The sequence below is a fragment of the Polypterus senegalus genome, chromosome 1, assembly GCF_016835505.1.
Source record: "Polypterus senegalus isolate Bchr_013 chromosome 1, ASM1683550v1, whole genome shotgun sequence".
NCBI lineage: Eukaryota > Metazoa > Chordata > Cladistia > Polypteriformes > Polypteridae > Polypterus > Polypterus senegalus.
The window spans coordinates 312689540-312716801 of record NC_053154.1 but is presented as its reverse complement, the minus strand read 5'-3'; the positions used below and the strand labels follow the sequence as shown (position 1 = coordinate 312716801).

The window sequence follows — 27262 nt, the reverse complement described above, 5'->3', positions numbered from 1 at the left end:
AAGATAATTACAAAGTTTATAACTGATCACAACTTATCAGATCCCTGGAGGTTTTAAACCCAAATTCAAGAACATATTCTTTCTACTCACCAGTACATCATTGCTACTCAAGGATTGATTACTTCTTTATAGATAATAACTTCTTGCCTAAGATTAAATCTTGTAAATACGATGCTATTGTTATTTCAGACCATGCTCCGATGATCTTGGAGCTGAAATTACTAAGCCCCATACACTCACCCCAGATGGCGTCTCAATCCGCTTCTATTAGCTGACGAGAATTGTACTGAATTTATATCCAAACAAATTGAATTCTTTCTAGAGACAAATACATCCCCTGAGATCTCTGCAGGAATACTCTGGGAAACTCTTAAGGCCTTCTTAAGAGGACAGATTATCTCATATCTTTCCCACAGAAATAAATCCGAAGAAAGTAGCAGAGATAAAAGCGAAATTACTAAAATAGATGAAGAACATGCCAGACTACCAAGCGAGACTCTACATAAGAGGAGGCAGGCTCTACATTCAGAATTAAACCTCTTGACAACTAAAGAAACCGAACAACTAATTTACAAATCCAGACATCATTATTATGAACATGGAGAGAAAGCTAATAAGCTTTTAGCGCAACAAATTCACAAGCAAGATGTGCAACGCAATCTCGTAATTACTAACACGAACGGAGATAAAATCATCGAACACAAAAATATAATGTACACTTTTAGAGACTACTATAAATCCCTATATACTACTGAGTTTAAAGAAGACAATATACAATCTAATGCATTTCTGGATAAATTACAGATACCACAAATTGACGCTATTAGTGTGGAGGAGCTCGATAAACCTCTGTCATTATCAGAATTACTGGATGCTATAAAGTCACTCCAAGGTGGAAAAGCAGCAGGCCCTGATGGCTACCCTGCAGAGTTTTACAAGAAATTCTCCGCTCAGCTAGCTCCCTCCTATTAGCAACATTTACAGAAGCCAGAGATAACCAATCTCTTCCACAAACCTTTCGCCAAGCACTAATCACTGTCTTTCCAAAACAAAATAAGGACTTATTACAATGTGCATCATACAGACCAATTTCACTTCTGAATAACGACGTTAAAATACTCTCTAAAATCATAGCTAGAAGGATGGAGAAAGTGCTCCCTCAGTAATATCACAAGACCAAACTGGATTTATTAGGGGCCGACACTTATCTTCAAATCTTCGACGCCTGTTTAATGTAATATACTCACCAACTAAATCAAACACCCCAGAAATATTATTATCATTGGATGCAGAAAAAGCATTCGACATGATTGAATGGAAATACCTTTTACTATTTTGGAGAAGTTTGGGTTTGGCCCAACATTTGTGCATGGATTAAATTACTGTATACTAACCCAGAAGCTTCAGTTTGCATCAATAACATTTGCTCAGACTACTTTAAACTAGAACGTGGCACAAGACAAGGATGCCCTTTGTCACCACTGCTGTTTGCAATTGCCATTGAACCACTGGCAATACATTGTCGAAATACTGATCAGATAAAGGGGATTAGCAGAGAAGGACTGGAACAGAAAATCTCATTATATGCAGATGACATGGTACTGTATATATCGGACCCAGAAAATTCTGTGCCTGCAGTCTTAGCAGCACTCACAGAATTTCAAAAGCTCTCTGGTCTCAGAATTAATCTGAATAAAAGTGTACTCTTTCCGTGAATTCGCAAGCATATAATATTAGATTAGACACCCTTCCTTTTATCATTGCAGAACAGTTTAAATACCTCGGGGTAAACATCACAAGTAAACATAAAGCTCTTTATCAACAAAATTTCGTCGTCTGCATGGAAAAAATTAAACAAGACTTGCATAGATGGTCAACCCTTCATCTCACACTAGCTGGAAGAATTAACACTGTTAAGATGAATATTCTTCCTAAGCTCCTTTTTATTTCAAAACATACCAATATACATTAATAAATCGTTTTTAAGCAATTAGATTCAACAATAACCTCATTTATTTGGAATTCTAAACATCCACGCATCAAAAGAGCGACCCTACAAAGACAAAAGGCAGAAGGCGGCATGGCTCTACCTAACTTCCAGTTTTATTACTGGGGCAAATATACAGTCGATAAGAACCTGGACACAAATAGAAGAACATACACAGGCATGGACCGCAATAGAAGTAAAATCCTGCAGTACTTCTTTGTATTCCTTGCTTTGTGCTCCAATAAACACACGTTATCGGCAATACACTAATAACCCAATTGTGCTCCACTCACTTAGAATCTGGAACCAATGTAGAAAGCATTTTAAGACGGAGAAGCTTCTTTCTGTGGCACCCTGCAAAAGAACCACCTCTTTCAACCCTCACAAACATATGCAGTTTTAATATCTGGAAAAATTTGGAATTAACTTGCTTAGAGATCTTTATATAGACAACGTCTTTGCATCCTATGAACAATTACATTCCAAATTTAACATTCCAGCTACAAATTTCTTTCACTATCTTCAAATCAGGAACTTTGTTAAACAGAACCTTCCAGATTTTCCTCATCTTGCACCCTCATCCACGCTGGAAAAATTATTGCTCAATTTCAAGGAGTTAGACTCCATCTCTACAATATATAAAATCCTTTTACAATCCCTTCCTTTCAAAGATCCAAGAGGACACTGGGAAAATGACCTCTCAATTAATATATCAGAAAAGGAGTGGAAAGTAGCAATGCAGAGAATTCACTCAAGCTCCATATGCAAAGCATACAATTATACAACTCAAAATTATATATCGAGCACATCTGTCTCGACTAAAACTCTCCAAAATGTTTCCAGGGCATGATCCAACCTGTGAACGCTGCAAAAGCCCCAGCCTCACTAGGTCACATGTTCTGGGCCTGCTCCAAATTAACATTATTCTGGACAAAAATTTTTAATTACCTCTCAGACAGTCTTGGACTCACAATCCCTCCTAACCCATTAACAGCTGTGTTTGGGGTTCTTCCAGAGGGTCTTAAAGTGGAGAAAGACAAACAAATTGTGATTGCATTCACTACACTGTTGGCACGCAGACTTATTCTGATAAACTGGAAGAACCCAAACTCTCCTCTTTAAGTCAGTGGGAAACTGATGTGTTATATTATTTAAAATTGGAAAAAATCAAATACTCAGTTAGAGGATCTGTGCAGACTTTTTTCAAAACATGGCAGGATCTAATCAGTAATATTTTGAAATGTTTATAAAGCACAGAGAATTTGTTGATTTAGGTATTTTTAAAAGCCTTAAATTTTACACCGTTTGGCTTGCTCTCTCTCTCAAGGGTGGGGATCGATCTGTTCTTAGCATAATTTTCTTTATTTAAAACTTGATTGCTATGTATTGATTGTAATAAAATTAATAAAATAAAAAAAAAAAAAAAAATCAAAACCTGAGACCTCTCCTTCATGCCTATGCAGACCCTTCATTCAGTACTCTGTAGAAGCCCCTTTGTCAGATCAGCAAATCAAGATGGCTAACCTTCACCAGCTTTGCACCCCTGCATTTGGACAGTATTTGTTTCCCATAAATCATCAGCAGGACATCACTTGAGTTGAACTCCTCTGTCTATGATGGTCCTTTGAGTCACCTCAAGTTTATTTGGACTTAGTTTTTGGCTACATGATAACATAAAATACTATTACCAAACATGGATTTTACTGTATTAATATATACCATTGCATTTTGTTTTACTAATAATATTAATTTATTTTTTTAGATATTAATTATTAGGAAAAAAAATCATTAATAGAAGTGTGCTATCTGTTTCACGGAAGAAGCAAATAAAAAATGAAAAATATCCCAACTTTTAAAACAGTTTAAGAAGCCCCTGAACTCAAATGACTGTGACGCCTTGATAAAAGCCAGGAGCGCTTCTGCATCCGCTCCATTGAGTTGTCCAGATCTAATTATGCAATTTTTTATTATGCTATAACTTATTAAGTTAATTACATAAAAAATCACCCGAAAAATCCCGGACCATCGAGAAGTGTGCGAACTGATGACATGAAGAATCGAATTCGCGCTGAACTGGAATAGTCCCCGCATAAATCAAAGTCATCCAGATGATCTGGATCTGCATAATTACATCTGGACCACACTATATCAGGACAGGCTGCAACAATGAAGGCACTTGCACCTCTTGTCCACTAGATGTCCTCAGTAAATAAGCTAACAGTGCGTGTTTGGAATGTGCCGGTAAACCACACATTATTTTGATCCTGACTGTCAGACTCAAATCACCAACACAAAGATTCAACAAGCACATTGTGAGACAGCCAGAGGAAATTCCTGAAAAGATTGTTAAAATAAAAAGTTAACATCTGTTAAGTTTATTATAACGTGTCTTACAATAAATAAATAAACACACAGATGATATTTAAATGATAGGTTTGGACTGGCTGCAGTGTCGACAGGGACCTGGCACTTATAAAGACTGCCTTCATTGTGACACCTTCAGTATTTCAATAATCAAGCCCTTAACGATTTTCCTTCTGTGTTCCCCGTGTTCTTACAATACAATACAATACAATACAGTTTATTTTTCTATAGCCCAAAATCACACAGGAAGTGCCGCAATGGGCTTTAACAGGCCCTGCCTCTTGACAGCCCCCCAGCCTTGACTCTCTGAGAAGACAAGGAAAAACTCCCAAAAAAACTTATAGGGAAAAATGGAAGAAACCTTGGGAAAGGCAGTTCAAAGAGAGACCCCTTTCCAGGTAGGTTGGGCATGCAGTGGGTGTCAAAAGAAGGGGTTCAATACAAGTATACAGAACAGAACAAATCCTTAATACAGCATAATAATAAAAATTTTAGAAGTACAGAGCAGAATTTAACAGTAGATGATATCACATAATAAGATTTGGATATTTTTAGAGTCCTGGAGACCTCATCCGTCAAGCTGCCTCCCCATTTGTCCATTCCACGGCTGAAACGTTGCTTGGCCAGCCAATCCGATGAATGGACCCCTCTTTCCCATGATTCCTGTGATCCTCCATCAGGGATGACTTTACCATAGGCAGGCAAACAACTTGGCAGGTGGGCCGGGGCACCAATTGCCACATTTGAGTACCGAGAACAGAAACAGAATAGGTGATGGTTAGTAACAAATTATAAAAATCATGTTACTTATGTTTTAGTGCTAATGACTAACAACAGAGATGCAGTCTGTACAGTTAATCAGCCGAGATTTAAAGGCTGGGACCGAAGGGGCATCTCTTATAGAAGCAGGAAGACCATTCCACAGTTTAGGGGCCCTGTAACTAAAAGCTCGACCTCCCACTGTTATTTTATTAATCCTTGGAATCATAAGCAGACCGGCATCTTGAGATCTTAATGTGCGCTCAGGTTTGTAAGTCATGATAAGTTCAGACAAGTAAGCCGGACCTCGGCCATTTAATGCTTTATATGTTAAAAGGAGGATTTTGAAATTTGCCCTAAACTTAACCGGGAGCAAGTGTAAAGATTTAAGAACTGGAGTTATGTGTTCATATTTTCTTGTTCTTGTAATAATTCTTGCAGCCGCATTTTGGATTAACTGGAGGCTGTATAAAGAACAGTTTGAACAGCCAGTGAACACCGCATTGCAGTAGTCAATCCTACTAGAGATAAATGCATGAATTAATTTCTAAAAATCCTGTTTATTTAGAAAGCGCCTTAATTTCCTAATATTTTCAAGATGGAAGAAACATGTTTTGGACAACTTTGTAATATGTGCTTTAAATGACATGCTAGAGTCAAAGATAACTCCTAGATTGCGGGCTGATTCAGTAAAATTAATTGGGATTCCAACTGAGTTAAATGACGACAAAATATTGCTGTGATCAGCGTCATTCCCTCCAACAATTAACATCTGTTTTATCTGTATTTAAAGACAAGTAGTTCTCATTCATCCACTCCTTTAATTCACTAACACAACTAATTAAAGACAACATCGGAGAAACTTCATTTGATTTAAATGAAAGGTATAACTGGGTGTCATCTGCATACTGAGTGAAAATTAACATTGTGTTTCCTAATGAGAGATCCCAGTGGAAGCATGTAAAGTGAAAACAGTAAAGGTCCCAGTACTGAGCTCTGCGGGACACCATATTGAACTTCTGTGTATAATGATGGAGTACTGTCAGCACATTTCTGTACATATTGGAATCGATTTGATAAATAAGAACTGAACAAAGCGAGCACGGGGCCTGTAAGCCCAACATCATTTTCTAGCCTGTGCAGTAAAATAGAATGGTCAATTCTCGTCCAATGGTGTCAAATGCTGCACTTAAATCTAACAACATAATTACAGTGGAGTTTCCTTCATCAGAGGATATCAGAATGTCATTTACAACCCGTGTTAGTGCAGTTTCTGTACTATGACCAGTGCGAAATCCAGACTGGAATTTCTCAAATAAATTGTAACGCATAAGGTGTGACTGAAGCTGACTGGCGATGACCTCATTTTAAAGTCACCATCTTGATCCACTGGACTAATTCTCTTCCTAATTTTAAACACTTCAGTCAGGTCTTCTCTTAATCTTTTTTTGCTTAAACTTTAAAGACTCAGCTGTTTTACTCTTTCCTCATAACTCATCCCATATAGCCCTGGAATCAGCCTGGTCACTCTGTGTACTTTAGACCCTACATAACTGAATGAATTAACTTAACTCTGTCGATTTCATGGAACTTGGCCTTGATGTCCACAAGATCATATAGTTAGTACACTGGATCTTCAACATCTAATCAGTTTTGACCATCAAGTATGGCCTATATACACATGCAAAACTGTCAGTTTGTACTTGTTGGTTGCAGATGGGTATAGACACATTTTGTTCCCATTGATTAACAATTATTCTCCTTAGGATGATTATTTAGGTTTATTTTCAGTATTGTCCCCAAACTCCCTTTCCATTGGCTGAAAGATTGAGCATACATAGACTCTAGTAAGGGAAGGATGGTATGCCCTGCCTAATCTTCCTAACATTTTTTCGGGTTTTGTAAGAGATACACAACAAGCAGTGTCCCACCAAGCATTTTTGTTAAGCAACATGATTTTAGTCTCTGCAGGAATACTCTGGGAAACTCAGAAGGCATTTTCAAGAGGACAGATTATCGCATATCTTTCCCATAAAAATAAATAGGAGATGAAGAAGGTGTCTGAGTTAATCAGTGAAATTACCGGAAGAGATCAAGAATATGGTAGGTCTCCAAATGAGGCACTTTACACGCTTTGCAATCTGAACTCAACCTCTTGACAACAAAAGAGACAGAACAACTTATCTTTAAATCGTGACATCATTACTATGAACACAGAGAGAAGGCTAATAAAGTCTTAGCTCAACAAATCCACAAGCAGAAAGTTTGCAATGCAATAACCAATCACCAACACAGACAGAGATAAAATCAGTGACCATAAAAATATAACACACTTGTTTAGAGAGTACCATAAGTCCTTATATTCTACTCAGTTTTAAAAAGACAAGACAATCTAATGAGTTTTTTGATGCATTACAGATACCACAGCGAGATACTCTTAGTGCAGAATCACCAGACACTATAAACGCACTTCAGAGTGGGAAAACAGAAGGCCCTGATGGTTGTCCAGCCGAATTTTATAAAAAGAAATCAATGAAGTTAGCTCCACTATTATTAGCAATATTTATAGAAAAAATATGTTCTCAATTGAAACTCTCCACCTGCATCCTTGACCGGTACAACAGGCTTTTTTAAAGAAATCCCAGATGTTCTTATTGACCCTCCACTCTGACCTTAAGGGGTATGCGAAAACTAATAAATTCCTAATACGAGAAATTGTATAAGGCAAAATAAAGAAAAAAATAAATGGGAGTCTTCCCTGACTGTCTAAAGACGGCAGTTATTAAACTCCTGCTCAAGAACAGTAATCTCGACTCCTCTGTCTTTGACAATTTTAGGCCAATTTCTAACCTGCCTTTCTTAAGTAAAATTCTACAAAAGGCAGCTATTAATCAGCTCAATGGTTACTTAAATAAACATTCTATTTTTAAGTTTCAGTCAGAATTTAGAACAAATCATAGTACAAAAACTTTTCTGGTTAAAGTAGTACTAGGGTGTTGTACTGTGTTAGCCATTATGAATGTAGAGAAAAGTCAAGCATGATGACACCTTTTATTGGCTAACTAAAAAGATTACAATATGCAAGCTTTTGAGGCAAATCAGGTCCCTTCTTCAGGCAAGAAAGCTTGCATATTGTAATCTTTTTAGTTAGCCAATCAAAGGTGTCATTTTGCTTGACTTTTCCCTGTTTAAAATACAATACAATACAATACAGTTTATTTTTGTATAGCCCAAAATCACACAGGAAGTGCCGCAATAGGCTTTAACAGGCCCTGCCTTTTGACAGCCCCCCAGCCTTGACTCTCTGAGAAGACAATGAAAAACTCCCAATAAAAACCTTGTAGGGAAAAATGGAAGAAACCTCGGGAAAGGCAGTTCAAAGAGAGACCCCTTTCCAGGTAGGTTGGGCATGCAGGGGGTGTCAAAAGTAGGGGGTCAATACAATACAATATACAGAACAGAACAATTCCTTAAGACAGCATAATAATAAAACTTTTAGAAGTATGGTTTAACAGTAGATGGTATGACATAATTAGGTTTGGATATTTTTAGAGTCCTGGAGACCTCATCCATCTAGCTGCCTCCCCATTTGTCCATTCCACGGCTGAAACGTTGCTCGGCCAGCCAATCCGATGAAAGGACCCCTCTTTCCCATGATTCCTGTGATCCTCCATCAGGGATGACTTTACCATAGGCAGGCAAACAACTTGGCAGGTGGGCCGTGGCACCAATGGCCACATTTAGGTACCGAGAAAAGAAACAGAATAGGTGAGGGTTATTATTCAAGTATTCAAAATAGTAAACGATTTGTGAATTAATGCAGAGAGAGGCTGTATTTCTGTTCTTCTCTTAGACTTGAGTGTAGCATTTGACACCATCGATCACAGTATTCGTATAAATCACTTTAGACAATGTGTGGGCCTCTCTGGCAGCGTCTTAAATTGGTTTCAGTCTTACTTAACAGGTAGAAAATTCATTGTTAGTTGTGGTGATTGTATTTCGGCGATACATGATATTGTATACGGTGTACCACAAGGGTCAATTCTGGGTCTACTGATTTTCTCCAACGACATGCTTCCATGCTTTCACAGCTATGCAGACGAAACACAGCTTTATTTATTAATAGCACCTGATGACTATGATGCTCCACACTCTTTGATCCAATGTCTTAGCAGTATTTCAGATTGGACGAATAGTAACTTTCTTACACTAAATAAGGAAAACACAGGAATCTTAGTGATTGGCAAACATGGATATGGCGAGGATATTGGAAGTAAACTTCATCCCTTAGTTTTAAGATTAAGTCAGAAGTAAAGAATTTCGGGGTTAACATCGCCTCTGACCTAAGCTTTAAATCACACATTAACCAGATTATTACAACTGCATTCTTTCACTTAAGGAATAAAGCAAAAGGTAGATCTCTAATAGCCTTACAAGACTACAAAAAATTAGCTCCTGCTTTTATTTTAAGTTATCTAGATTACTGTATTGCTCTCCAAACAGGACTACCTAAGAAAGACATCAATTGGTTGTAATGAGTAGCCAGAATCATAATTAGACAAAATAACATTTGAGCACAAACTAACTAACTAACTAATTAACAGTCATGTGTGGTGGACTGCCAGATTAAAGTGGAAAGGGGCAAACAAGCTGTAATGGCCTTTACTTCACTATTGGCGTGTTGACTTGTCTCGCTCAACTGGAAGAATCCTCACTCACCTCTTTTACGCCAGTTGGTACAATATTTAAAATTGGAAAAAAAAAAAATCAAATTCTCACTTAGAGAATCTATTCAAAACTTTTTAAACATTTGGCAGGATTTAATCGGTAAAATTTTAGAATAAGCATTCATATTGGGAGAAAGGATTCCTCTCCCAGTTTGCTACTTTTAAAGATCTGCTCCGGTTGTTGGCTTTCTTCTCTTTCTCTTGAGTTGGGGTTCAAGACACGTTTGTTAAGTTTGATTTGATTGTATGGAATGTTACTTGCTTTTAATAAAATACATACATACATTGATACACAAATAAATAAATAATTAAATAAACTTTGCAGGAAGTTTATAGAACAGTTTGAACCCCACTGTTACCGTTAGTTACTCCGCCATTGCCGGTCCCAAGCCCAGATGAAAAAGGAGGAGGGTTGGGCGTTGGGCTAGCAACCCCACCCCATAAAACCCCAACGCTATAGAAACGCCAAACAAGGAAACAGAGACTAACTTCCTGGAAGATGACCCTTCTTTCGACCAGGAGAATCCTTATCGGCACATGGAATAAACCGCAAACTAGCATCACCAGACAGGCTCTCAGATGGAACTCCCAAGGAAAGCGGAAGAGAGGCAGTCCAAGAAACACCTGGCGACGCGATCTCAAAGCAGACATCACAAGGAAACCTGAAGTCAACTAGAAAGAATGGCCCAGGACAGAAATCTCTGGAGATCTACCTTTGGCGGCCCATATCCCGGAAAGGGTGGAGGGCATAAATAAAGTAAATAAGTTACTGTTAGTAATTTATCTCACTGCGATGTTTACGTATAATTAATGTATTTAACTTATTATAAAAAATGTTTGTTAATTGAATGCTAAGCACTGTTTACAATACTGTAGACAATGAAGCGTGTCTAAAAACTGCACTGGCTTTTGACAAACTGGTGCATGTTAGAAATCTCTAGAGAAGAGAAACTGGGTATCCATAAGAATTTTATTTTACCTGACAGATGAGTTCTAGAATGAAAGACTCGAAAGTCAATACAATGAAAAAACATCAAACAGGGTTTAGGAAAGACTTCCAAAAGAAAAAATGAAGACATCACAAAATAAAGAATAGCTCTGAAGTGGGAATAGTTTTCTCTATAGGTTTCTCTTAGTTATATAGACCATTGGTATTGAATCAAACAAAAAGCAAGAAAACATAAAGAAAGAAATGACTTATTGTATTTATTGTAGACAATGTGCTTTATATGCTTTTTGTGTGTTTGAATCTTTATATACTGTGTATAGAAGAGACCTTAGCAGTGCAGCAGTTGCCGTCAGTACCTGCATAGAGTAGCATAAAGTTGCAATGTTTCAGTAATGGTGTAGACTTGTAATAAAGTTCACTTAAAGAAATAACAGTTTGTTCTTATTTAACCAAACTAACAACACATCCTCTGGGTGTTGCTGCAGTGTCTTCTGCTGTTGAGGTTTGCTCATTTATCAGCAAGCGTTGGTCATCTAATGTTTGGGTGACATTTTCACGAGAAGTGAGCAGTTCCTCTTCTTTAGAAGTCTGCTGCCGTGTTGAATTTTCTTCACAGCTCACTTTTAAAAGGTGGCTTGCTGATTTATTCCAGTCTTTCCACTTTTGTGGAGGCTCGGACCCTTCTTTCATTTATCTGGCATGCACACAACATTTTGTCAGCCATGCCTCTTCAGCTATTTCCATTTTGTACAAGCTTTCTAAACCTATATGCATCACGGCCAAACATGATTATATTTTTAATTGCAGTTAAGAGATTTAGAAGAAACAATCCCTTGAGTTTGATGTGAAATCCCATAATTGTCTCACAGTATTCTATAATATTCCCTGGGCGATTGACCTTATCTTTGTTTTATTAGAGCCATAGCAGGGTCTGTACGCACAGCATATGCCCGTCCAGTGCTTTGCACAATAACTCAAACCTGGACCCGATTTCCAAAACTCCATTAATAAAAAGATTGAGTTACAATTTTGTGGATGAAGAGTGATTTTTCTTCCTCTGTAAATTCTGGCACATATTCTAGCATTTGCTAAATATTTCTTAAATATTTGCCTATTTTACATTTGGCAGGTTAAGAAGCAAGAAGTCCAGTAAAATGACACCTTTTATTGGCTAACTAGTTTTAATTAAATAATTTGTAGTTAGCCGATAGAAGGTCTCATTTTGCTTGACTTCTTACTACATTCATAATGGCTGACACGGTACAACTTCCTAGTACTATCTGGCAGGTTAAAAACTTTAGAATAGGTCGCTATCTCTCTGATTTTTATTAAATCTACCGTTGTCTTTGTGTTGGACGCCGGCACATTCTTGTAGTGAGGTGCACGACTGAGCAGATAATGCGGCCAAATACAGAGAGACCCTTGAAGAAAACCTGCTTGAGTGCATGCCCACCTCAGGGGTGGCAGACAACCTTTCAGTATGACAAGGACCTCAGATCAGGGCTGTTGGAATTAGAAGAGAATTTTAACTCGGTTATTTAATTATCAGCTGTTCTTTTGGCAATGCCAATAATTAACTAAATAATTTGATAAGGCTCCCATTTTATTTTCCTTAACTTTCTCTGTAGTAGGGGGTCTCCTGCCTGCCGTAGACTTTTATCAAGGTAACTAAAGTCCACTTGTTTTAAGAACCAGAATAAAACAATTTGTTGATAAACAGAAGGATTATAGAAATATTTTAACTGCATATTTATTGACATGGAAGATGGGCTGTAAGACAGACAAACATCTAGCAAGAGAGAGGCAGGCAGTTAACTGGCTATTTAAAGTTCTGATTTATCTCGGCACTGATACAGTTTTATGGGTTCAAGTGGAGGACCCTTCTCACGTTGAAGTGCACTGTTTCTCTTTTCTACATGGTCCTTTGTCCGTGGTGCTGCCTTTCTCGGCTCGTTTTTAGGTCCTCTCTGGCAGATGAGTGTAGGCACTGAAGTTCCCTTCTTGAAGTTATGGCTGCTTCTCAGTCTGGGCTTAGTCACTGGCACAGAGCTCAGCTTGGCAGAGTGGATGTTAGAGCTCATTCAACTCATCCAGCTCCAAGGCTCTATGGGTAATAGCTTCCATTACAAAGAAAGTTTGTGAACCTTTTGCTCAGGGAATTGGTGGCTTCTCACCCCAAACAGAGTGGATCATCAGCTTTCAAGTCTCCAATAAAGAGTGTGTTTTGAGTCTTTAGTTCTTCCCAAAAGAGACAGATGAGATTAATTCAGCTAGCTTTGAAGGTAGGTGAAACCTCTGGTGGTTGGATCAAGGTCCATTTCCAGTTACACATCTCTAGTCTCTCCTTATAGGTGCCTTATTCTGTCCATCATATCCAGTCACAGTTCAGCTTAGAATGAACATCATTTTGGGATCATTTTTGTATGAAGGACTTTCTACAAGGTGCCCACTCAGCTTTGATTTACACCTTCATGATATCAGATATACTGTAGATCAGAGCTGACCAAAGTGTTGGTACGAGGAGCAGTTCAGCCATTCACTTAGGACTGCAGGTTGGGAAGTACATCTGAATTTCTAAATAAAATCTGCTGTCTTGACAGGCCGTGTGTGCCACTACAGGCCTAAATGAATGGGCAATGCCCACTTTGTAATTCACCTTCATCATTCTAGACTGCCTTTTTTTGGTGACAACTTTCAGTTTTGCGAATTTAATAGGTGGTTTGCTGTCTCTACTAACATTTCCTCTTTTTGTGGTTAGACGAATTACTTTTATAGAGATCAGAAGTTAGAGTAAAATAGAAATAGTCAAAGTTACAGTTCAATGCTGTGCTTTCTTCCATAAAGGCTTTTAATAAAGTAGTTAGAATAAAAAAGAAAGATAAGTTAAACACACTTTTAACATTCTTGATTATTTCATAATAAAATCAAATTCTCTTAACAGATGCCATCAGTTGAGTGATAACAAAGGTCCTAAAACAGTTATTCAGTACCCTAGTTTGAACCACATATAACAAATTTACTTTTGATAATTATTGATTTTACTTTTCAAAAGGTCAGCTTTGTAACTTTGATATTCTGTGGGCATAGTGTCTCTGACGATTTTCTCTTTTGACTTTTGGTTTCGAGACTTGGTGACAGTTTATCATTTTTACTGAGATTGGCTATTATCACTGCATGTTCTTTCACTTCCCGCAGTGACTTCACTCGCTCCATCCATCCCGGCTTTGCCTCTTGTTCTTCAGACTGAATGAGGAGCTCAATGTACTCTGGAGAGGAGAGCGGGTTTGGTCTGAGGGCGATTTCATCAAGTCGTTTAATACTTTCATGTGACTCTGTAATGAGTTTGTAAATCAAGTTTGTCACATCATCCAGTTCATGCTGAAGCTGCTTAAGCACTTGCTCAGTTGTTATCAGTTCCCCTTGTGCATCTTCATATTTCTTCTTAAGTTCATCATACGTCTTTTTGACTTTTTTTGTTTCATAGATGAATTTGTGCTGTTGGTTGGAGTGAATATTCCACTCACACTTACCAGGACAAATAGTGCAGACCCCGTCCTTCATAGCAGCACATGAAATCTTATTCTCATCATTTGGTAACCCACATGGATAATGACAGGTGAAGTTGCATTTCTGACAGTTAGTGATGAACTTGCCGGTGCCTGCAATGCTCTCTCTTATTGTCTCAGTTACATCCACTTCATACTCAAAATCCCTGTTGCTCTGTATGTCAGTATTGTGCTTATTTAAAATGTCACGGGTCTGTCGAATTTCTTCACGTTTACTCAGTGCATTACTGATTTGAGGCCGCAGTCCTTCCACTACCATCTCCAAGTTCTTGCGCTCTTTAAGCACCTCTTTAGTTAGTGCTAAACTTTTATCATCCATCATCTCTACAGTCTTAAAAAACCCCTCCATGCTCTTTGCACCCATGTCCCAAAACATTTTGTCAAACATCAGACAATCACTGCTATTAGTCTCGTCATTATTAGCATAAAGTGCTGAATTATTAAATTTGAAAAATAAAGGGCTCCCTTTCTCATCTTTGGGGAACGGTATATTAGAGTCCTTGATGGCATCCAGAACTGGTGGACGCTGTCCATCTGCAAATGTGATCAGGACCAGGATGTTATTGGCTATGTCTTTACCAAAAATGGACAAAATGGAGTCAAAGACGTACTTCTGTGTGTGTGTCAGTCGAGCTTGGGAAGCCTGAACTATAAAGCACACTGCGTTAATATGTTGGACACCCTGTGGAGATGAAAAACATTCTCGTATCTGCTCAGCGATTTGTTTGTCCCGATCAATTCCTCTGGTGTCTCCAAAACCTGGTGTGTCGACTATAGTGAAGGAGTATGGTACCTTGAAACAATCCTGGTAGTTCATTTCATAGGTAGTGACAGCAGAAGTTTGGCTTTCAGCTTGACTTCTAGATGTTTCTTCATGGATTAACTTGAACCTGAAGTCATCCTCCCACTGGACACCTAAGATAAAGTTAAACATTCCGTTGATGAGGGTGGATTTGCCAGAACCTGTTGCTCCAAGGACCATAATTGATTTTGAAGGTTTGATGGATGTTCTGTTTCCAAAGGGAAATGTTTCAATCTTCTTCACAGTATTAATGAACTGTGATTTCAAAGGCAAAAGATAAAGTCTTAATTTTCCACCTTTTATCTCCTTACATTTGTCTTTTATAGCATATCTTCCCGTAGGCTTTTTAACGGGCAGTGTCCTCACTTCAATCGTATCACTGGCCTGACTCACACCAACTTTACAAACGGCTCTGTGTCTGAATTGATATGTTGAAGCTGGACGTAACTCTGCAATGGTAAATTTTACACTTTTATCAGTCGTGTTTACAGTCTTCCACTCTTCATCTTCGAGTCGCTTATACTCCACTCTGTACCCTTCTAAGTCACACTTTGGTGGTCTAAGCATTAGGGTTACACTGTCTTCTGTTTGGGAGTCAACCTCAAGAGTCTCAGGTTTCGATGGAAGCTGAAAGCTGTGGTTGATGAGACGTCCACATTCATACAAATAGATTGTTGCCCCAAGACATTCAACATCAGGGATGGAGTGGACAAGAAATCTCGTTGTCTTGCTGCTTTGGTTAATTTCAGCAAACTCGATGAAACTCTGGGAATGCTGTCTGAAATTCTGGATGATTAACTCTTCACTTGGCTCTGACAGATGATATGAGGACTTCCTAGGAGGTGCTTGAAGATAGCGTTCCATTTCCAACATGTATGAATGACACACATGGAGTGAAGTGAAAGTCAAGCAGACAATATTTTTAATACTAGTATTGTAAATTAATGTATCCAGGTCATTGATAACAATATCAAGTTTAATTTCTTCAATTCGATTAAAGAAACTTCTGAGCATAGTTATTTCCTTTACTCTTTTCTCCAGCCATGTTGTTATGACACACTTCTTAAATGGCGACTCCTCCTTCTTCTTCAGAATGTTGGCCAGCTCTTCTTCACTGGCATTACCCCCCCTGATTTTTGGCAATACCCTTGCCAGGTCTTTTTGGAAGGTATTTTTAAATTGATTAAGCATTGATTTGAAGTCATTTGCATTTTTCCTAATTATAGTAAAGTTATTGACAACACCGTCCTTCATGATGTCATTACATCTCATGATGTGCTCATCTAATTCCTCCAGGACCTCCTGAGATTTGGACACGAGTGCCACACTGATCTCTTGTACCAGCTGAGCAGCCTGTGAGTCGAGATGTTTCAGTGGGTACAACCAGACCTGGACGGGCACTGCTAGCTTCTCATCTTTGCCAAGTTGCTTTGGCAAATTGTTGTAACTCTGCATGGCATCCTGAAAGCTTGTAGGATTGTGATCAAGGAGAAAATCACCATAGAATGTGAAATTAAGATGGTCAGCAGTTGCCTTGTCAACATCTGTCATTTTTAGGGTTCTTTTTCCATCTATGGAAATATATTTTTGAATTAATGTTTCTAATTTTCCTTTATTATCTCGGTTCTCTTCCTCTTTAGAGTCCCATTGATCAAAAACAAAAAAAGCCTGAGCACCATACAACACGCCTGTGACAACATGGGTGGCCGATTTCTGCTCAAACACTTCTGGATAGACGACGTTCTGTCTCCCTAAGTGGCTCATGCTGAGCTGCTCCATTCTGGTGGTCGTGCTGTAGTGCAGGGTGACCTTGGACTGTCGTTTGGATGATTTGGTGTTATTGAGGTACTTGGCAGCTCCATCAACCTCAATCAAGCCACACAAGAAGCTCGCTTTAAGGGAGGCTGTCATATTTAAGATGGAAGTTTTCTCATCCAAGGAGTCCAAAGTGATGATGTTGACCTGCGTGTTCTCCTGGGGTTTAATCTTGAGGTCTTTCTTGAGGTTTTCCAAGTCCCATAGAGTGACATCTGGTGAGAAAAACAAAATTAAACAAACAAAATAATTGTAATTTGGTCAAACGTGGATCCCAAAATATCACTGCAGGTGGTCTGTTTGAGAGAGCAAACATAAAAAATTGAATTTTCTCTTACCTGGAATGAGTGAATCAGTGCGACAGTCATAGAGCATCCCCACCTGGAAAGGTCGGCCCAGGGCAGCCATCTCCAAAGGTGAGACATCTTGAGATGACAATCCAAGCCTGTGAAATTAAGAACATCAATGATGTAAATTCAGTAGTTTATTACAATTAGAAGACTTTCCTCAATTTTTTCATCTTTTTAATCAAATTCAGGACTGCAGAGAGGAAGAAGAGTCCATCTTAGCAGGATGAGCTGAAGCACAGGAATCAGTGCTAGTGGTGGTGACAGTCCATCACAGAGATCCACCAAAGTCCCTCATTCTGGTCAGACTGGAGTTACCAATGAACTTGTATTATAGGTGGTCTGGGCCACTGCATTATGGTATTGGCTTGATCTTCATCTGTGCAGAGTGGACCTTTTCTCAACAAATCTCTGTCATTTTTGTAGGGACTCTGATCTTCATCTTCATCCTGCCTTTGGCTTACTGTTACTACAAAAGATCCTGGCATTCATAATTATAATATTACTAGCAAAATACCCGCGCTTCGCAGCGGAGAAGTAGTGTGTTAAAGAAGCAATGAAAAAGAAAAGGAGACATTTTGAAAATAACGTAACATGATTGTCAATGTAATTGTTTTGTCACTGTTGTGAGTGATGAGTGTTGTTGTCATATATATATATATATATATATATATATATATATACAGTATATATATATTTACACACACACACATAAACATATATATATATATATATACATATCTATACATATACACATATATACATACATACTGTATATATATCTACATATATACACACACATACATACATACACACACATATATACACATATATATACATATACATACATATCTACATATATACACACACAGCTATTCCGTATCAGTGCAATACGCTGTTTGTTAAAACGGTTGACTCCCGCTCTTACGTGCAATAACAAATCAAATCATTCAGTTGTCTTTGCTCATATGTCATTTTAGTGCTGGACGCCTGGCATCTTTTTTTGGCCACAAGTTCGTTTCTGTTTGCTGTGAGGTTCTGTGTTGTGGAGATTCTCAGGATGGATTGCAGGTGCTCATCAGTGAGGCGACTCCTGTGTGCTGTTTTGTTAGTCTTTATCACTGAGAAGAGCTTCTCACACAGATATGTGCCACCAAACATGCACAAGGTTCGAGCCGCATGTAGACGGACTTTTTTTGTTCTTCAAAGTCACCAAAGCGCCGTGCAAACTCAGTGCGCAATAACTCTAGCTTCACAATAACTTGCAGCATCATAAGGTAGACTTGATTAACGCGGTTAGTGTTCGGCAAGGCAGCTGAAGCGCTGCACTATGGGATCTGTAGTTTATTGTGTTACCAGCGCTTCATATACCCGGGCTTTAATAACAATAATACAGTATATAAAATGATCTCGCGGGCGGATATAATTACGCCGGGCGGATGTGGCCCTGCCCTTGAGTTTGACACATATGGACTAAATAGAACTTGAAAAGATAGATTTTTCAAATGTGATCGCGCAATTCAGATAGAGTTGGCAGACTACAGCCTGCATGCCTCAATGAGTCATCCTCCCCTCGCTCTTACTTTTTTACCGTTCATCTAATGAATACACTGAGTATGGCTTTACCAAAACAATCATTGATGGCGAATAAAGTATCCATTATTCGAGTATGTAGATCGGTATATATATATATATATACATATATATATATATACCCGCGTATCGCGGAGAAGTAGTGTGTTAAAAAGGTAGAAAAAGAAAAGGGAGCATTTTAAAAATAACGTAACATGACTGTCAATATACAGTATTTGTTTTGTGAGTGTTACTGAGTGTTGCTGTCATCAAGGATTTGATTATCATTATTTCTTTCAATCAGGTTCGTATTTGTAGGATGTGTTGTGTTCAAGTTACATTCCGTGTTTGTCAATCGTTGTAAAGATGACAGGTTTCATTCATCGATTCGTTTCTTACTGCATCAATAAACAGCTCGTCTTCTTCTTTATCTGAGACCTGACACACCTCATGCACGGGTTTTTTTTACACTGTCTTCCTTTAGCGGGACATTGACTTTTTCCACCGTGTGCTTTGTTTCCGCAGTAGCTACACTTATGAATATGCTTATCAGACGCTTCATATTTTTTGCTGCCTTTTCAATTGTGTAATTCGGTTTTGTTCAGCTCTTTGGAACTGTTGCTTTTATCTGTGCACTGCGTCAGTTCACGTGAGCCACTCGGTGTTCATGCATCGAAGGTTCCCAGCTGTGCTGGTGCCATCTCGTGCGATGTCCATGGCTGTATTTAATGTTACCTTAGTCCTGGCACTTAAAACTTTCTCTCGCAGTTTCGCTGAGTTTGTGTCAAACACCACCCTGACAATCTCATCTTCCTCTCCATAAGCACAGTCCTTCACCCGTGAATATTTACCCGTGGCAGTTTGCTATTGGATTGCCGCTGACGGACGACCTTATATGGGTGGGCACTAAATTACAAACGCCAGCGCAGCCTGTCTATGAACTTAATTTAAAGTGTAGGTTTACATCGTGCTTTGTTTCGAAGCAGCAGAACTCATCAATATGGTTGTATATGTCACTCGCCGCTTCTTATTGTTTCGCTGCCTTCTCAATTATATAATGCATGTTTTCTTAAGCGCTTTTTTGAGGTCTTCCTGGTTTTCTATGTACTGCGTGATTACGTGGGAGGCGTGATGATGTCACACGAAACTCCGCCCCCACGGCGTTGAAGCTCATCTCCATTACAGTAAATGGAGAAAAACTGCTTCCAGTTATGACCATTACGCGTAAATCGATATAAAACCTGCCCAACTTTTGTAAGGAAGCTGTAAGGAATGAACCTGCCAAATTTCAGCCTTCCACCCACACGGGAAGTTGGAGAATTAGTGATGAGTCAGTAAGTGAGTGAGTGAGTGAGTGAGTGAGTGAGTGAGGGCTTTGCCTTTTATTAGTATAGATATATATATATATATATATATATATATATATATATATATATATATACACACACATATACATACATACACACACATATATACACACAAATACATATATACATACATACACACACACATATATAAACATATATATACATATACATACATATCTACATATATACACACACAGCTATTTCGTATCAGTGCAATACGCTGCTTGTTAAAATGGATAACTCCCGCTCTTACGTGCAAGTCTGCGTGGATATTATGAACTATCGTATTTGTTCAAGTTCTATTTAAATTTTAAATAGAAGGAATTTTTATTTAGTCGACAGAAATATCTTTGGTAGGAATGGTAAAACAGACAGGAATATTATTCGTGAATAAATCAACTCAAACCTTAAACAACTTATAATATTTTGCTCTCCATAAAAATATATCCTGTCTAAATTATACAAGTTAGAAATAAAGTAAACATTAAAAGAACAAACATTCAAATTTCTTTACTCTTATGTAATTTTATATAAAAAATAAACTTAGATTTTAAATATCCCAAAAGATTTTGCTCTCCATAAAAATATATCCTGTCAAAATTATACAAATTCAAATATGAACATGCTGCATAACAAAACCTGGAAATATAAATAAAATGTGTTCCTTTCAGCAATAACAAATCAAATCATTCAGTTGTCTTTGCTCATATGTCATTTTAGAGCTGGACGCCTGGCATCTTTTTTTGGCATCAGGTTCGTTTATGTTTGGTGTGAGGTTCTGTGTTGTGGAGATTCTCAGGATGGATTGCAGGTGCTCATCAGTGAGGTGACTCCTGTGTGCTGTTTTGTTAGTCTTTATCACTGAGAAGAGCTTCTCACACAGATATGTGCTACCAAACATGCACAAGGTTCGAGCCGCATGTAGACGGACTTTTTTTGTTCTTCAAAGTCACCAAAGCGCCGTGCAAACTCAGTGCGCTCAGTTTATCAGCAAAGTGCGTATTTGGGAACACCGTAGTGACGACTTGGTTTAACATTACTTGGCAACAGGGAAAGTGGGGCAAGGTGCACTGGTGCATTTGTGTCTCCCATAAAAGCAGCTTCACTTGAAATCACTTTGTGATTGTGCACGGGTAAAACGTCCGCTGAAGTGTCAGATTCTTATTTAATTCTTCTGCTTTCTGTATCTTCTGCATTGCATTCAGGTTACCCTGATGTTTTGTTTCATAGTGCCGTCTTAGATTAAATTCTGTAATTACAGCCACATTAGCTCCACAAATGAGACACACGGGTTCAGTAAACATATACTCAGCCTCCCATCGGTTTTTAAAGGCTCTATTTTCAGAATCAACTTTTCTCTCCAGCATCGTGTGAGCTAGCTTCGCAATAACTTGCAGCATCATAAGCTAGACTTGATTAACGCGGTAAGTGTTCAGCAAGGCAGCTGAAGCGCTGCATTATGGGATCTGTAGTTTATTGTGTTACCAGCGCTTCATATACCTGGGCCATTAATAACAATAATACAGTATATAAAATGATCTCGGGCGGATATAATTACACACGGGCGGATGTGGCCCGTGGCCCTTGAGTTTGACAAATATGGACTAAATAGAACTTGAAAAGATATATTTTTGAAATGTGATCGCGCAATTCAGATAGAGTTGGCGCACTACAGCCTGCATCCTCCCTCGCTCTTACTTTTTACCGTTCATCTAATGAATACACTGAGTATGGCTTTACCAAAACAATCATTGATGGCGAATAAAGTATCCATTATTCGAGTATGTAGATCGGAATATATATATACATATATATATATACCCAGCGTATCAGCGAGAAGTAGTGTGTTAAAAAGCTAGAAAAGAAAAGGGAACATTTTAAAAATAACGTAACATGACTGTCAATATACAGTATTTGTTTTGTGAGTGTTACTGAGTGTTGCTGTCATCAAGGATTTGATTATCATTATTTCTTTCAATCAGGTTCGTATTTGTAGGATGTGTTGTGTTCAAGTTACATTCCGTGTTTGTCAATCGTTGTAAAGATGACAGGTTTCATTCATCGATTCGTTTCTTACTGCATCAATAAACAGCTCGTCTTCTTCTTTATCTGAGACCTGACACACTGCATGCACGGGTTTTTTACACTGTCTTCCTTTAGCGGGACATTGACTTTTTCCACCGTGTGCTTTGTTTCCGCAGTAGCTGGATTTATGAATATGCTTATCAGACGCTTCATATTTTTTGCTGCCTTTTCAATTGTGTAATTCGGTTTTTGTTCAGCGCTCTTTGGAACTGTTGCTTTTATCTGTGCACTGCGTCAGTTCACGTGAGCCACTCGGTGTACATGCATCGAAGGTTCCCAGCTGTGCTGGTGCCATCTCATGCTATGTCCATGGCTGTATTTAATGTTACCTTAGTCCTGGCACTTAAAACTTTCTCTCGCAGTTTCGCTGAGTTTGTGTCAAACACCACCCTGACCATCTCATCTTCCTCTGCATAAGCACAGTCCTTCACCCGTGAATATTTAGTGGGAGTTTGCTATTGGATTGCCGCTGACGGACGGCCTTATATGGGCAGGCACTAAATTACAAACGCCAGCGGCAGCCTGTCTATGAACTTAATTTAAAGTGTAGGTTTACATCGTGCTTTGTTTCCGAAGTAGCAGAACTCATGAATATGGTTGTATATGTCACTCGCTCGCTTCTTATTGTTTCGCTGCCTTCTCAATTATATAATGCATGTTTTCTTCAGCGCTTTTTGGAGGTCTTCCTGGTTTTCTATGTACTGCGTGATTACGTGGGAGGCGTGATGATGTCACACGAAACTCCGCCCCCACGGCATTGAAGCTCATCTCCATTACAGTAAATGGAGAAAAACTGCTTCCAGTTATGACCATTACGCGTAGAATTTCGAAATGAATTGTCCAACTTTTGTAAGGAAGCTGTAAGGAATGAACCTGCCAAATTTCAGCCTTCTACCTACACGGGAAGTTGGAGAATTAGTGATGAGTGAGTCAGTCAGTCAGTGAGTGATGAGTCAGTCAGTGAGTGAGTGAGTGAGTGAGTGAGTGAGTGAGTGAGTGAGTGAGGGCTTTGCCTTTTATTAGTATAGATATGAAGCAGATTCAATAAATGGCTGGATGAAATACTAGTAGTTTAAAAACATAAATCTGTAAAATATTTTCATGTTTTGAGCAGGACTTGCAAACATTTTGTTTAATTCTGACATATGGATGATTAGGGCTTCTTCAGATCTGATCAGGAGACCCAGCTATACATACAGTGCCTATAAAAAGTCTTCACTCCTTGGAGATTTTCACATTTTATTTTTTACATAACATTAAATCCCAGTGGAGATAATTTTGGTTTTTTGGCAACAAAAAGATATTCTTCAATTACAAAGTGAAATCAGATTTTGTCAAAATGGTCTAATTGATTTCAACTGTAAAACACTAAATAACACTGATCTGCAAATAAATAAAGAAATAAAGTGTGCTTCAGTTAGAAATTTTAGGCATTCTTTAAACATTTGAGGACTCTGGATTGAAATCCCAATTGCTCTGTCATATCCAATTTTAGAGAGATGAAGGTTTAAAAAAAGGAAAAATAAAACCGCGATTTTAAGGAAAGTTTTGCGGGAGATGTTACCGGGGAAGATGACCTCCCTGCGCGGCGATGTTGGGTGGTCTTCACATTCGCCTGCTCTCACTGCATACGATTTCTTCTAGTGGGGCTCTCTCAAGTCGAAGGTATACGCACACTGACCTCAAAACCTTGAAGCCCTCAAGGCTGCTACTCACCACGAAACCACCGACATCCCCCTTGAAACGGCAGAACGAGTCATGCGAGTGTTCAGAAATCGTCTCGACGAGTGTATCGCCAATGATGGCCACCACCCTGAAGACATCGTTTTTAAAACACAGTGAAAGAAATCTATTTTGGAACTTTGTTAAACAGAACCTTCCAGATTTTCCTCATCTTGCACCCTCATCCATGCTGGAAAAAATATTGCTCAATCTCAAGGACTTAGACTCCATCTCTACAATATATAAAATCATTTTACAATCCCTCCCTTTCAAAGATCCAAGAGGACACTGGGAAAAAGATCTCTCAATTAATATATCAGAAAAGGAGCAGAAAGTAGCAATGCAGAGAATTCACTCGAGCTCCATATGCGCAAAGCATACAATTATACAACTCAAAATTATATATCGAGCACATCTCTCTCGACTAAAACTCTCCAAAATGTTTCCAGGGTATGATCCAACCTGCGAACGTTGCAACCAAGCCCCAGCCTCACTGGGTCACATGTTCTGGGCCTGCTCCAAATTAACATTATTCTGGACAAAAATTTTTAATTACCTCTCAGACAGCCTTGGACTCACAATCCCTCCTAACCCACTAACAGCTGTGTTTGAGGTTCTTCCAGAGAGGCTTAAAGTGGAGAAGGACAAACAAATTGTGATTGCATTCACTACACTGTTGGCACGCAGACTTATTCTGATAAACTGGAAGAACCCAAACTCTCCTCTTTTAAGTTAGTGGGAAACCGATGTGTTATACAATTTGAAATTGGAAATAATCAAATACTCAGTTAGAGGATCCGTACAGACTTTTTTCAAAACATGGCAGGATCTAATCAATAATATTTTAAAATAAGTTTATAAAGCACAGAGAATTTATTAATTTAGGTATGTTTACAAGCCTTAAATTTTACACCGTTTGGCTTGCTCTCTCTCTCTCAGGGGTGGGGATCGATCTGTCCTTAATTCAATTTTTCTTTTTGTAAAAACTTGATTGCTTTGTATGGATTGTAATAAAATTAATAAAAAAAATCTATTTTGTTTACCTTTTATTTTGTTGTAATTAAATTTATTTTATCTTTTAATGTTTTTGTTGAATAAACATTTGAAATGTGGTACTTGTTTTTGGCTCACCCTGTATATTCAGACTTGAAAAATTTATTAATTACATTTCGAATTGTTTTAAATATAATTATTACTTACAAAATGTAGTCATTTGGAAATGTTTTGTGCAATTCTAGTCCTCTGATGGTGTTTCATGGTGGAATTTTCTTCTTCCTCTTCATCTTTCCCCCATCTATGTGGATTCAATGTGCCTCATCAGCCAGCCCTGATCAGCCAGCCCTGCACCTCCTCCCCTTCAGACTCTTTCCTTCAGATCTTCTTCTCCTTTATCCATCCACCTCCACTTTGGCCTCCCTCACTTCCTCTTCCCTGTACTTCCATTCCCATCACTCCTTTGCCCACATATTCCTTGTCTCTCCTCATCCCATGTTCACACCACTTCAACCTCCTTTCCTGTACTTTCTTAGACATCTCTCCCTCTTTTGTCGAACCTCTGATTGTCTCATCTCTTATTGTGTCATTTTTTTGTAACTATGCACATCTATCTACACATTCACATTCATCACATTTTTAACTTCTTAATTCTGGTTCTAATTCTTCATCTTCAGCTACCACTGATCTTAGATACTTAAAGTTATCTTCTCTTTACAATGGATCTCCCTGCAGGTTGACTTCTGAATCCTGGATACCATTAAACCACAGATAGTCTGTCTTGTTCCTCATTATCTTCAACCCTCTGTATTCAAAGCCCTTCTCCATTCTTCCAAATTTCTCTCCACTTTCTCTTTTCTGATGCTACACACCATATTGTCTTTTATCTTAGGAGTCCACACATCCATAATCAGATCAAACAAGTTAGGACTTAAAGTAGGTCCCTGGTGCAGACCACCTAAAATTGGAATCTTGTCTGTTACCCAACACTGAGTCCTCACTCCCTCAAACATATCCTCAACAATCCTCACATACTTCTCTGGTCCTCCTTCCTATCTCATGCGCCTTCAGACTTCTTGACATGACACTTTATCATAAATCTTCTCCAAATCAATAAATTCCAAAGGCAAACCATTCTGTTTTTCTCTATGAGTTGTCTCGATGCAAAGACTGCAGCAGTTGTTCCTCTCCTTGTAATAAAATCAAACTGCTCCTCCCCAAGACTTCTCTGTATAACCCTTTCCCAAATTTTCATTTTGTGCTTCATCAATTTACAGTTTCCACAGTCCTGAATATCACCGTTCTCCATATAATTGGGTACAATCACACTGTTCCTCCACTCCTCTGGTATTCTCTCCTATTCATTGATCTTCTGCATTAGATTCCATAAATCATAGTTAACATTAAGAACAAGGAAAGCTGCCATTTTGTACCTCAAAGTATACTTCAAATAATATTCTGAATATTAAAATAATTATTCTATTAAAGATTAATGTTTTTTTTAACTAAATCTGATAGCTTGTGGCAACAGTTTGTGGTAGAGAAATTCCAATTTCAGTAATCGATTTAGCACACCTAAATCTGTAAAATACAGTTTTCTTTTTTTGTGCTGGATTTTGGTGTAGACCAGTATAGTTGATCAACCCCTTAGTATTAGTTAGTATTAAGTAGATGCACCTTTGGTATTAGCTCTAAACTTGGGTCTGGGTGGACAGATCTCTTTAAGCTTTGCACATCAGGTCACTGATATTTCTCCTCATTCTTCTCGAGTTCTATCAGGTGTCATGGAGGTTGTAAGTGAACAGACTTTTTCAAGTCCAGCCACAAATTTTTAGATGGATTGAGATCTGAACTCTGACTTGGCCACTCCAAGACCTTCACATTGTTGTCATTCCTCTGTAGCTTTGGCTTTATTCTTGGGTTTGTTGTCTTCTCTCTAGGCACAAGATCTTTTCAGACTACATCAAGTTTTCCTCCTCCGTGCTTTACTACATTATCCCCTCAAAAGCCTTCCAGGTCCTCCTACAGAGAAGCATCTCCACAGTCTGATGCTATCACCACAATGCTTCTCAGTGGAAATGGTACATTTGTAGTAATGTGGAGTGCAACATAGCATTTAGTCTGATGGCTAATATTCAATTCTGGGTTCTTCTGACTATGGACCCTTTTTCCAGCTGCCTTCACAGTCTCCCACGTGCCTCCTGTTT

At 38.5% G+C, this 27262-nt stretch overlaps 1 protein-coding gene across 2 annotated transcripts in view; it reads right to left on the bottom strand.

Annotated features, from left to right (window-relative positions):
• Positions 1–27262, bottom strand: part of LOC120515261 — a 489908-nt gene that overhangs the window by 439016 nt on the left and 23630 nt on the right. For both annotated transcript variants that reach the window (XM_039736101.1, XM_039736111.1), the window contains exons 2-3: positions 17308–17414; positions 13963–17184 (exon numbers count right to left, since the gene is read on the bottom strand). In XM_039736101.1, coding sequence (XP_039592035.1) covers positions 13963–17184; positions 17308–17414 — 3329 coding nt within the window. The remainder of the gene's footprint in view (positions 1–13962; positions 17185–17307; positions 17415–27262) is intronic.